Source organism: Stegastes partitus, unplaced genomic scaffold (assembly GCF_000690725.1).
Source record: "Stegastes partitus isolate 25-593 unplaced genomic scaffold, Stegastes_partitus-1.0.2 Scaffold18, whole genome shotgun sequence".
NCBI lineage: Eukaryota > Metazoa > Chordata > Actinopteri > Pomacentridae > Stegastes > Stegastes partitus.
The window spans coordinates 1,594,398-1,608,062 of record NW_007577749.1 but is presented as its reverse complement, the minus strand read 5'-3'; the positions used below and the strand labels follow the sequence as shown (position 1 = coordinate 1,608,062).

General features: G+C 40.1%; 2 protein-coding genes across 2 annotated transcripts; one reads left to right on the top strand and one right to left on the bottom strand.

Moving 5' to 3' along the window:
• The first annotated feature begins 4,616 nt into the window (after positions 1–4,616).
• On the top strand, positions 4,617–7,678 carry LOC103365025 (uncharacterized). Its single transcript, XM_008292357.1, has 5 exons — positions 4,617–4,766; positions 5,177–5,318; positions 5,512–5,550; positions 5,999–6,145; positions 6,337–7,678. Exons 1-5 carry the CDS (start codon positions 4,680–4,682, stop codon positions 6,528–6,530), a joined length of 609 nt encoding a protein of 202 aa, XP_008290579.1. The 5' UTR covers positions 4,617–4,679; the 3' UTR covers positions 6,531–7,678.
• Positions 7,679–8,198: 520 nt separating this feature from the next.
• drc9 (dynein regulatory complex subunit 9) lies at positions 8,199–11,397 on the bottom strand (the record flags this gene model as incomplete). The annotated part of the gene is made up of 9 exons (XM_008292399.1): positions 11,278–11,397; positions 11,081–11,115; positions 10,881–11,003; positions 10,615–10,699; positions 10,296–10,460; positions 10,055–10,129; positions 8,596–8,727; positions 8,432–8,521; positions 8,199–8,300 (listed from the first exon to the last, which is right to left on the bottom strand). Coding segments are annotated over exons 1-9 (927 nt in total), but the record flags the coding sequence as incomplete, so codon positions are not given.
• Positions 11,398–13,665: the final 2,268 nt, after the last annotated feature.

Sequence of the window (13,665 nt, the reverse complement as noted above, 5' to 3'; positions counted from 1 at the left end):
ACTGGTCCACTCTAAGGCATAAGCAAAGCAACGTGGTGTACGCAGTCCAGTGTTGCGAGGAATGCCCAGACCTGTACATCTGGGAGACAAAACCACCACTGCACAAACACGTGGCTCAGTACAGAAGAGCAGCTCCTCAGGACAGGACTCAGCAGTCCACCTGCATCTTAAGGACAAAGGGCACTCCTTTGAAGACAATAATGTCCAGATTTTGGCCAGGGAGGACAGATGGTTTGAGAGAGGAGTGAAAGAAGCCATCTATGTCAAAATGGAAAGACCATCATTCAACAGAGGCGGAGGTCTGAGCCATCACCTCTCTCATCACCTGTTTACAATTCAGTCCTAAGAAGTCTTCCCAGGAAGATGAAACCACATTCACACCTAGCCACAAAAGAACCAAACGAACCCCAATGTGGTAGGGGGAGTGCTAACGACTTGTCCATTCTGTATGGTTTAAGACTGAGGAAACAGAACAGAATGAAGCATAGATGAGAGGTGAAACGTCTTTAAGGAACTCAAGCAAGTCCCGTTGCTATGATTATTCTATGAGATCAACCATGACCTGGATGACTGAGAATCTTCACAGACCCGTTTGTCAAAGTCTAAATAAGCTGACTTTATGCTGAACTAACAATGATATGCTCTGTTAACCTGCTGCAATGCTAGCTCTTAGCTTGTGCTAGCTAAGCATTTCTGTTGTAGACAGTCTGTTACAATTTAATTAGGCTACTTTCTAAACCTGTGTCCTCTTATGTATGTGTGATATTGATAGTCAACATGCATACATTTTAAAAGAAAATAGGCATTGTTCTTAAATAGAGGCCTGTTTTGGCAGCATACTTTTAGTTTTATCTTCATAGAAACATGTTCGATGGGCCCATGTTTGGTATCTTTCAGCACAACATCACCTATACAATCTGACTACTGTTTTTTTTTTTTCAATTTAACCTAACATATTAACATTTTGGACTCAATAACACACAAAAAATATAACATCCGATTTGAAAAAAATGTTTTCACTGTAAAAAAAAAAAATAAATAAAATTCTGAACGAAGCGTTTTGAAAGTTGAAAATAAACATAGGCTGCAGATATGAACATTAAAAGGTACATTTGAAATCAAACTAATTACAAATATTTGCAACTATATACAAAAAAGATGTGGCTTTCTTTCTCTTTTTATATAGTGTGTGTCCAGAATGAGGCAGACAGCTACATCACAGGACCTGCACTTCCACAGACTTTCTTTGATTTTCGTTTTGTAAAACCACAAAACATGACGAAGATGTTGAAAGAAATGTGACGCCCGCGGTGCATATTTTGCATTTTAAACACGTTTTCTTCCCCCATACATGTTCATAACACAGTTTTATGTGATCTATCAACATGAAACACAAAACTAGGAGAGAGTTCAAAGTCTGTCCAGTCAAGTTTTCTGACGTCTCGAAAATTTCATATGACTAAATCACGCCGGCAGACCTCTGATGGTTACTATAGGAGGGTGTCTCACTCCGGTTTAGCAAAAATAAAAAGTAAAATTCATATCTCCTTATCATACATGATGATGCTGCAGTGACTCCTTGCTGTTTGACTCAGGATGTTCAGCTTTCATGTACTAACCTGATACGAATGACACTTGTTCCACCCTCTCATGAAGTAAAAAAAATTAAAAAAAATTTTAAATGAAAAGATGACCCTGACAGACAAGAAAGAGCATGTAGGACAGCACTGCGTGTGTCTCTGGTTACGGGGACGCGCTCTGAGAATAGCGACCAGTAGAAGCACAGACAGTTGGGAGTGGATGGTAGCTGTTATGAGGCTATTACACTGATTCAGGTTGTTGGTATTGTAACATTGTTCAACCACGTGTGATCATTCAAAAAAAAAAACAACACACACACACACAAAAAAACATTCTTTCATTCTATATAAGCCCACAACCTGCCACCGTTTTGTAGTGTATAAATACAATTTCAAATAGCAACTATTCTTATAGTAATCTCCAGTCTCAGGTCATCCAATCTCTCTTCTTTATGCATTCTAGGTTTTCATAGCACTCTCAATCTAACTAATCTAGAAAAATGCATGTGTTTGTTTCTTTCTGATTTAGGACAATCCATGACTTTATTTTAAAATGTCAAATTTTTATTATTGTCAGTTTTGATTAGGATTTTTCCCCACCTGCTGTCCCATTTAAAATAAAACAAAACATAACAAGGCGCCCACATTCCTGACTCCATATTTTGGCAACCAAGGTACTCCATAAATTCACTAGACTGTAGAAAAAAAATTGTCTCCTAAATCAACAGTTTTCTGGAGAAAGAGCCCCAGACACGCTGGTTAAGTTGTTCTTCTGATTTAGAACAAGCTGTTTGGAGGTTGGCAACTATCCATCCATCCATCCATCATCTATACACCTTAATCCTCACTAGGGTCACGGGGAGGCTAGAGTCTATCCCAGCCGTCTCAGGGTGAAGGCAGGGGACACCCTGGACAGGTCGCCTTTCCATTGCAGGGCTTGGTTGGCACCTATGCTGATCAAATATAATTCACCAATGAGCACAGTTACTGACTTGGCATTTCATCTATAAATGCTTTAAAGTTGTGAACTTGACTGCTGAACGTTTTAAACAACATTCCTGGGAGTTGGGGATTGATGACCCAACCTCTGCAGTGGGTTATGCCACAGAGAGCCTTCTCATAAAATGTCTTGACTACACTAATACCAAATCTCACCAATAAATAAAACACATTCTCACTACATAATATACTAAAAGGTTTGCATCCCCAGCTGACTACTTTTAAACTGGACACGCTGAAGAAATTTTAGAAACACTGAAAGGAAGTCTGCCAATTTTTTACTAGCACTGGTTTGCTACTTAAGTACATTTATTCTAAGTAATGTTATCAGAATAATAAAAAAGATCATAACAAAGCAAATACTAATGAAAAAAAATTAATGACCTTTTTGTACAGTGGAACTTTCTTTGTTTCTTTTGTTCTTGCTTAATGATTGTCAACCCATCCGATTTATTTTGTGACTCTTTGGTGGGGATGCTTGATTGGACTAAACTTTGTATAAACTACCCAAGTTTAAAGTTGGTTAAAACTCACAAAACAGTTCAAATGTTGTTTCAACTTATAGGCTGCTACACCTTTGCACTTGACAGACTGAAAACAAAACAAAACAAAAAAATAATTTCCTGTTACCTCCAACACAGCCTGCTATTGGCATCAACACCCTATCACACTTGTCCTTGTTCTATGGCACTTATCTAGATGGTTTTCTCCTGACTAGATCCTGGCTTGTGTTGTATCTGCTCTCAGATGTATGTCTCTTTGGATAAAGGCATCTGCTTAATGAAATTATAGAATTGTAGAATTGTAGAGTGAAATGCTACCTATCTAACAATGTGATGGATGATAAATAATCACAGGGGCCTTTAAAAAAAAAAAAAAAAGTTGTATTTTTGTATATACAGTTTATTTTTTTAATCCCTCATTTGGGTGCTTGATGTCTCTTAGTTTTAAAAAGACTCCCACACACTGTCTAACCTGCAAAAACCCTTTTTTTCCGCAAAGTTTTGGTGACAGACTTTCATCAGAAAAATGTGTCGATACAAAACAGAAGACATCTGAGATAGGGAGTGGCTGTGACTCCACAACCAATCAACATACGGCACATACTAGAGGAAGGCATGAATTGCAACATATCATTCAGAAAACAACAACGTACCGAAAGTGACAGATATAAATACTTCCCCAAAATTGTTTACATTGTGTGTGTGTGTGTGTGTGTGTGTGTGTGTGTGTGTGTGTGTGTGTGTGTGTGTGTGTGTGTGGGGTCATATTCTATTAATGTATTCAAACATACATATATATATATATGTGTGTGTGTGTGTGTGTTTGTGTTTGCCATACCCCTGTCTTTCTTTTATTTATTTTTTTTACATGGCAATCAACAGCTGAAGTATGTCTCCCAATAAGTTTTCTTTTCTTTAGCACACTGGCCTACCATTGATTTCTAAATTGTATTGATTTCCATCATATCGTTTGAGTTCAAATGTATAGCACTTTAAAGACTTCACTACTTTGTTTTCTAGAAAGCTCTGTGGGCAGCTACACCACTACCTGTATGCATGCCAGTTGCATCACTTCTTCCACCTCGCTGTGATATTTCAGTGCAAAACAGGTCACTGTTGATAGCGACGTCAAGGCATGAACAGCATTGTTTTAGCCTATTTTAGCACTAAATCGAAACGTTATGTGCCGTATTTTGGGCGTGTAGCTGACATTGAAAGGTGTTTTGAAGGTTGCATCCTCATAGAACGAGTAGAGGGAACTTTATTAAATAGTAGAGACAGTTTTAGTTTAACATAAGACAAAACTTATAATAACAGCACTTCCTATACTATTGTTGTGCCAGTCACGTGCAAAATTACTTACTATCACCCACAAACTCCCAGGTAGACAGTATTTGCAGTTTAATAAACGCAGCTGCAAACCTACACAGGGTGATGTAATGTTATCAGAGTTCTCGTACAGATCACAATTCTCCGGTAGTCCATCTGAGGGAAAACCCAAGATCAACTGCGCACGCGCGGGGGGCTTTCTCTACAGAAATCTCTTATATGTGTCGGTGTTGGCGGCTTTCACAGCGATTATATCTCAGCTACAAGAATGATGAGCAAGTCTGACCCTCACGCTCCGCGTCCTTTTAACGACCGCAATATTGAAAAGATGAAAGAAAGAACGCCTCTGAATCAGGTGAGATAATTTGGAAGTATTTTGACCATAACGTATTATATGTGTTAAGGGTACGTTTCTCTTGTATTTATCATGCAGCTATTTTATGTAGTCTGTAGTAGATAGAATACCAAAGAGTTCCCCAACCTTAATTTTCTAAAGTGGTAATACTTTGCCACTAGTTCAACTTATGATAAAACTTTAGTCTCCTACATATCACTATTTCCGCATCTCGTTTTCTATTGACAACAACAACAGAAATCCCCGCTTCACCTGTCTGCTGGCGGCAAGAGAGTGCACGTGACCTAGCAAAGCAGCAGCAGGGCTACAGGAGGAGGAAAAGTCCCCTCAAGTCCCCCGGCTGTGTCTCTAACTGAGGTGTTGTTCTTGTTTAGAGCATCATAGCAAAGACGTCTGCTCTCATCCTCCAGGTGGTGACTTATAAATCTAACAGCATGCAGCGAATCGTCCAGGTGATGCACAGGATGGCTCAGAAGAGCTTCATAAGCGCCTGTCAGCTGTTCTGCCTGCCTTTAAAACCTCTGTCATGTGAAAAAGTCATGTGCTTCCCAAGTAAGATCACTTTCTATGATTTTAATTTTTACAAACATTGTCCACATTATTGCATATGCATGATTAAATCAACCATTTTTGTGACACAAATGGTCTTTGTGACTCAAATAGTCACTTTCTCTGTACTCATATTGCCAAAAGACAATTTTTCATTCGTAAAGATGTGGCTTTTCAACTGTCACTGCTTTCACAGCTCCAACTGACCAACCCAAGGAGGACACAAATACACAAGGTAATCCCAGCTTTTTGCATGACATTTTTATCTTTACAAGTAAACGCTCTTCAAATGTCTGACTTATTCCTGTCTCATTTTCCTTATATTCTAAGCAAAATTTGGCATTTTTCCACACACATTTGTATGTAACAAGTACAGCTTTGACTCAGCCTGAAATTAGTTTGTGCCACAGTTTGGCACAAACTAGTTCTATGTGTAGATGCTCTACAGGAATAAGAATAATTTGAGCTAAAGTTGTGTAATTAAGTGATTTTCACACAAGGCATAAAAAATATCTTGCTGTGACTTTTCACATATCAGCAGTTAATGAAAGCAGCCTTTACTCTGGAACTTGAAGGAAACTTTTGACAGTGTCACGTTTTTTCTATTACATCACACTGGAACAGCAACTTCCCATTCTCATTTTCCCTTTTCCCCTTTTTCTGCCTCGCCCACTCACAAACAGTGGCATTACGGAGTCCGCCATCAACCGTTTTGATCCTCAACATCAGCAACTCCACTTTAATTGACTGTGTCATCGGAAATGAGACCTATCCATCTACTGTGACAGAACGTCAGCCTCTGATCCATGAATCTAAGCTTCACGTGCATGGTGAGTAACAGCCAAAACTGTCTCTTACAACAATTTCAAGCTGCACTTTATATTATATTGTGCTGTGTTGTGGTATATGCATATTTCTGCCGTAGTTGTACCAAACACAGTAGTAGTTTGTAGTTGTATCAAAGCACTCAGGCTGCACTCATGAGAAGTACAAATGTCTAACTTGGTGTTTTTTGTTAAAGATCAGCTGAGGTGTAGCTGCAGCTGTGGACAGCAGGAGGCAGCACAGACGGCTTCCCCTCCTCCTTCTCCTCCTCCCCCTCCTCTCTGGCCTCCCCCTCCGTCAGCAGAGCATCTGAGTGTCAGCATCCACAGCTCCCACCTCAACTGCGTCATCATTGGAGACGACAACTACATGCACGCTGAACAGAGCTAGCCATTCAACTGAAACAGAAGGACCACAAGTGTGGGACTTTGGCCACATGGAGCTGACACACTGTCACACACTACACACTTTAGCAACACTGTAGTCTTGGATCACAAGGACAGTAAGTGAAGTGAAAGTCAACATTAGGTCAATTATTTTTGGTCTCTATCTGCTTCACTTATTTAATTTACTTTTTATATATATTTTATTTGTTATGGTTGCATTTAAGTTTCTTATTTGTTTGATCCTGAAATATCAGAGAGCAGTGAAGTATTTTTTGCAAGATAGTCAGTTTAACATAATAAAATGTGTGTGAAATATTTGAATTAACCACTGCTGATTAAGTGTCTGTTGAAATGAACAGTTTTTCATTAGACAATATGACTGACATCACTGTTTTTGCTCCAGTCACAGTTGGACAGACTTTAAATCACTCTTACATTTGCAGACTTGACATGTGCTATTTTGAAGCACAACATCATTCCAGTGTTGTAAAACTTCCAGTACGCACAAACAAACGTCAGCCCCTCAAAACCTTTTCCTTAAATAATCCTCTCCCCTCAGGGTGTTTCCTGTTTGGCAATGATGGGACTTCTGCTCCTCTGTCAGATGTGAGGACGAGCAGCAGGACTTTTTTTTTTACTGTTCTGAGTTTCTAATGACTCATCTCTCTGTAACTGAATTCCAGTGGTGTGATAAGGAAGATAAATTGCTGTTAATTTTTTTGTATCGGCTCACTATACATTGGGCAATTGCATAGACAAACAGATGCTGTGTGTCTGTCATTGAAATCTCTATCATATCATGATAAAGGCTTAAAATGTATGGCCTATGGTCAGTCGACAGTAGACTACCCAGTAGTGTTCATTGCTGGAAGTCATTTGGATTTCTTTCATATTTATGTTTGATATTGTTTATTGATTGTCTGACCTTTCATTCAGGACACGCTGTACATAGTAATGGAAAAAGAAGACTTGGATTAAAGATGCTTCTCTTGTACTTGCTGATATGTTCATTATCAGCACTGATATGCAACCTGATACCATCTGAGGGAATTCTTCTGAAGCATTGTATGAGATGAGTTGACTTTTGTTGCATGTTTGAAATGACAAGAATCTGTTTTAAGACTTTGTAATAAAGAAAGAAGTTAACTTTCACATGGAGCATTAGTGTTTATTGTTGTACTTATGTACATTATATCAATGTGAACAAGCAGTATTCCAGAGCAAAATCCAACCATTCATCATCTATACACCGCTAAATCCTCACTAGGGTCGCGGGGGGGCTGGAGTCTATTCCAGCTGACTTGGGGCGAAGTTTCATGTTTTTGGACAGGCTGCAAGGTGGAGCAGTGGTTAGCACTGTTGCTCACAGCAAGAAGGTCGTCCCGGTGAGGACACTCGGGATCTTTCTGTGTGGAGTTTGCACGTTCTCCCCGTGCAGCATGGGTTCTCTCCGGGTTTTCCAGTTTGCATGGATGGATGTTTTTGGACTTTGTGGGAGGAAGCCGGAGAACCCGGAGAGAATCCACGCTGCACGGAGAGAACATGCAAACTCCACGCAGAGAGATCTCGGTGTCCTCACTGGGACGCAAACCAGCGACCTTCTTGCTGCAAGGCAATGGTGCTAACCACCGAGACACCTTGCAGCTGCAGAGCAAAATCACTTCTTCTTTTTCTTCTGTCCTTCTTTCTTCTTTTTGCCTTTCTTGTTTTCCTCTGCTTTTTTAAAACAGCCAAGGCCTCGCCGGACCATGCAGCCTCTCCACCAGGCCTGCAGCTGCAGGGTCAGAAATCAGGGTCAGAAACAGAGATTAATACATGAAACAACCCAACAACATGGTAGATCTGGAAGACTGTGAAATGCATTGGTGAAGCTCTTGCATCACTGCTCTGATTTGATGTTGTTACCTTGGTAGCAGCTCTGACCTCCTCCTGCTTTTGGAGTAGTTTCTTCTGCTCCTCCCTGTCCTCCATTATCACCTGCTCCATCTCCGTGAACTGAAATCAGTAGCTAATTAGCATTCATCTAACATTGAGCTGTTCAGCATCGGCAGCTGTTGAGTACTGCTCACCTGCCTCTTCAACTCCATTAGTCTGTCGAAGTTCAGTGTTTTTTTGCAGCAGACAGTGTTGAGCTGCTTCTCCGTCTTATGCAGCATTTCCTTCGTGCGCTGCTCCCACTCATCCAACAGCTGTTGCAGCTCCTGATCAATAATACAAGATTAGCTTTTCTGCGTGGTAAATAATAACACTAATAAAAATAATACGATCGACAGCTTTAATGGCAGTAATAAAAACAAAAGATTAACTGCTGTAGTAAAAAATAACTTAAGTGAAAGTAAACCAACAGCCAATACTAGCAAGGAAACCAAACGGAGCTGTTTCTGTGTTACTTCTGATTACAATCAATATTCTCAGAAATCAGGGAATTTGAATACTTGTATTGGCATACCAGTTAATTAACCTGGTTTTAACTTTAGAATTTTCACCTTCAGTTTAACTCAATACAGCACAATGCATGTTTGCATGTTTTATCATCACAGGCATCCACAAAGTTCTGACCTATGGACATACAATCAAAACTAATGGTAACATTTGATCCATTAGCCAAGCAATGTGCTAATACTAAGGATTTTCCAACTGTCGTGGGGACATTTTGCTCAAAAATAAATGTAATCAGGGCACCCCAGTAGCTCAACTGGACAAGACAGCGGCCCCACAAATAGGGGCTACAGTCCCATTCACAGCGGTTGTGGGATCGACTCCCAACCACGGCCATTCGCTGCAGGTCTTTCCACATTATTCTCCCCCCTTTTCTGTCTCCACTGCTCTGATAAATAAAGGCAAAAAAAGAAAATTTCAAAATAAATGGAATCCACTGCAGCTGGAATTCCTCAGATGTTGGGAGTACATGACGACTGATGTGTTCACTTTAGTAGTCAACATAAGAGCATTTGGTGTGCTTTGCTCATGGCTGAAGCATTTTAGAGTTAGCCAAAGTAGCTTTAGCAAGAAAGTAAACCTGACGAACTGTGAGGAAGCTGCTCTTTTTGAATCACTTACCTTGAAATAAGGAGCAATGATGGGACAGCCTTACATGCACTTTTAGCTGCACAACTTGTAGTTACCCAGTTACTTGTAAAAACTGAATAGTATTCTTTCTGGTTTGTAACGCTGGGATGCTGTCTAGTTGAGGGCGGACTGGAACAGTGGCAGAAGTAAGGATCTTCATATTTTCACAGCTTTTATTTTACAATTCTATGTTTAGAATACATGCAAAACACTATAAAAGTTGATTTTTACTATATTGAACCTTTAATTATAAGGTACAGTCACCTTTCATGGCACTGAGGGGATTTCACGCACAGTGAGCTGGTGTTAGACTAAATCATATGCTCAGTTTAGACCACAGCTTCTGGCAGCACAGCCCTGGGGTTTAAGTGTTGATGTGCAGCTACACTAATGACAGCCTCAAAACACCACCGATTGCATAACAGTTTCTGATATTCGTAGTAATATTGCTGTAGCAACCTTGTGCTGATTTTGCAGGAATATTTCAGTCTCCTGATGAAGTCCCATCTCCCCCGTCAACTGTTTGTGCAGCAGCTGAGAGAGGAGAAGACAAAGAAAAAACATGAATTAGACAACATTCAACGATGGAATCTAAAGTGTCGATCTGTTACTTGCAAAAATGTAAGAACACTTGTCATATCTTGCTGAGTTGGTCGGACTAACCCACACTGAAGTGGACTAGATGGACACTGGGACCCACCTCCAGTTGGTCCTCCAGCAGTTTCTCTGCCTGATGAGTCTCTTTCTGTCTCAGCTGGAGCTGCAGCTGCAGCTCAATGTTTCTGTCCTTATTCTTCATTATGTTGGTGATCTTTCTTATCTCTTTGTGCTGTTTCATCAGGTCTCTGCAACACTCGTTCACATCCTGGAGGGCAGTGAGTATTGGGCCCCACGTTGAATAGGTTTGATTTTGTTCTCAAGTAAAGGTTTAGTTCACCCACAGTAGTAGATTTTCACTCATCCCTCATAGCTATTCATAAAAACCGTTTTGGCTTTAGGATTTGCTCTTATTTTCTTACCTTCAGTTTCTCAGTTTTTAGTTGGAACTCCTCCTGTTTCCTCTGTAGAGTCTGTGCTCTACACACCAGTTCCATCTTTGCCTCTCTGGAAGGACAGAAACTTACATTACTGATGCAATACAAACTATCCCATTTCTGCCTTTTTTTTTTCTCCAAAGTTACACTCCTCTGTTCTGAAATCACACCACTTACTGTTTCGCTATGCATTCCTATAAGGATTTAAGTTAGTATTTTTAATACTGTTTAAAAATAATGTAGCTATGAACCTTTTCTTGACCTCAGCCTTCTGCTTTTGCCCTTCTTCCTCCACAGCCTGCAGCAGAGAGCTGAAACTCTGCTCCTCCTCCAGCTCCAAACACAGCGTGGACATCTGTAGTGAGACGTACTGACTACAGAGAGAGAAATAAAGTCAGAGAAAAAGTTGATACGGCATCATGTTTTTTTTGTCTGCCCTGGTGCTACTCACCAATCTCTTGACAGCTTGGCCAGCCTGACTTTCTCCTACACACAAACATGTGATTTTAGTCATGCTCATGAAATGGAGAATAACCCTAGCTTTTAAAAAAAACATTCACATCATCATCAGATCAAAGCACCAGACAGCTGTTTGACAGATGTTGCTCTGGGCTGTGACTACAAACAGGTAATAAACAGTGGAGTCACATGTGCAGCGGGCTCCGTGCTGATCTGTTCTGTCAGATCATCTCCCACTTTGTCCAGCTTGGGTGAATAGTCCTCCAGTGCAGCTGCCATTCTGAGACTCTGACTCCTGGATAAAGACATTCTGTGGAAAATACAGGACACAAGTCAAAGCTGATCCAAGAGCTCCATGTAGACATGCAGTCAACAATATGCTCTTTTTCTCTAAGCTGATGTTAGCATGATGGTGTTGCGTGATGTCTTCATGTGTGACGAGCCAAATTTACCAAAAGACACAAAATTGTTCTTGTTCACAAGATATGCATTTTTAAAAATATCATATTACTATATAGATATATTTACAGTGGTGTGTGGTATAGCTAGCACCTCTGAAGGCTCCTACAACAGTTCACTGCACTATGGTGCTAGCTAACGGTCACTTTGCTGTGGTGGGAAAAAAAACGCCATTAGTTTATTGTTTGTTTGTTTGTTTTAGCTGTAACACATAAAAAACAGTCACTTACTTCAGTTTTCTATGTATCAGCAGCTCTCAGTGTGGGTTAGTAACAGTTTATCCTCCGAAAGAAATCTTTAATTTGCCAACGCTATTCGCCGCAAAGTGTACGTGTCACTATGGTAACAGGACGCCGTTTTTTTTTCTTCGCAACTTTATTTATACTTGTTCTGCAAACACTCCAGAAAAAAAGAGCTGATGAGACGTTACGTGGTGTATTTTGTGCTCATTATTTATTTTGTGTGTGTATGTATAATGGGGCCGAGTACACCTGCAGCTGCTGTGTGGCTGTGAAACTGTGGCTGAACATTGTTATTAATATTAAATAGTAATAATAATACTTTAGCTGTATAGCACCTTGCATTTATCACATGCAGTTTATGTTGCTATAACATTCAAATAAAAAATGAAATTCAAATTTATTTGTAGAGTACTTTTCAAAATCCAAGGTACAAAATTACAAAAGGTACAAAAATCTAGTGCTTCATAAAACAGACACAGTCATAATCATCATTATTAAGCTAGATTACAACACAACATGATGTGTAAAAACAATATAGTGTTAGACAAGATAAAAAAGAATATAGAAAGAAATTAAAGACAGTTTAAAGTAGATTAAAACTCAGGTAATATAGTCAAAGTCTCCTCAATAAAAGTATGTTTTAAGAAAAGATGACTGATTCTGCCAACCTGGTATTCTCAGGCAGATTGTTCAAGGGTTCTGGGGCCCTGACTGAAAATGTGCCATCCTCTTTAGTTTGTAGCCAGGCCCCTGGAACAGACAAAGAACCTCTGCCCGAGGATCTCCAAGTTTATTCTGGTGTATATTGTACGAAAAGGTCAGATATAGCAGGCCATGAAGGGCCTTAAATGTAATCAGTATGATGTTAAAATCTAGTCTGAAACATACTGGGAGGTAGTGTAATGAGGGTAAAGCAAGACTGATATAATAGCATCTCTTGGTTCTGGTTAAAGTAATTCAGTAATCCAAGCATAATGTCTCTTGAAAAGTCAACATAGACCATATTTCTGAAATATATCTTAGATGTGTTAAGACTGACTCTTAGGTTCCAACAAAGGAGAAGACACACAGGTGGGTTCAACCATAACATAACGCTATTTATTAAAGCAAAGTAGGATCATGATTTTTATATTGATCCTTTGTACACCCATCTATACAATTCCCACACCGTGCCTCCACAAACGCTTTTACAAAGTCATCCATGCTTCAACTTAGCATCAACACACAAGACAGCAAGATGAAGTAATGTGTTGAGGCTTAGCAGCGTGCACCAAGGCCTAAACAGCCACACCAAAGGAAGGTTCCCTTCTATTTAACTGCCTAGTCACCAGGACTAGCTAAATAACTCACCCTTGTCTTCATGAGGCATGGCGGTGGGTTTTTATGCACCAACAGCCTGCTGGCTTGAAAAAGGCGACCACAAAACTGGCAACCCCCCCCATAACCAGAGATGTGCTTCCGAGCAGCTTTAGGAAAGAGGAAAAAAGGATGCTCCAACCACCATACCTCAACACTACAAGTCACCCCCCAGCGAAACCCAAAGGGGAAACGCTGCTAAACCTAGCAAGGGAACCCCCTCTACAATAGCATGCACACTTGGCTCAACACTTACCTCGTCATGCCTCTGTGATCCCAAACCATCAAAGGACAGCTTAACAGTCTCCTCAGCCACAAACAACAAAAATTAAATAAATTCACAATGGACGAGCCCCCAATTTGTTACGACTGGCTCTTCGGCTGCAACAAAGGAGAAGACACACAGGTGGGTTCAATTTTCATGTAACGCTATTTATTAAAACAAAGTAGGATCATGAGGTGTGATTGTGAGCATCAGTGGTGTGCGAGGGTATATGAATGCAGCGGTCAGTGTGTGGTG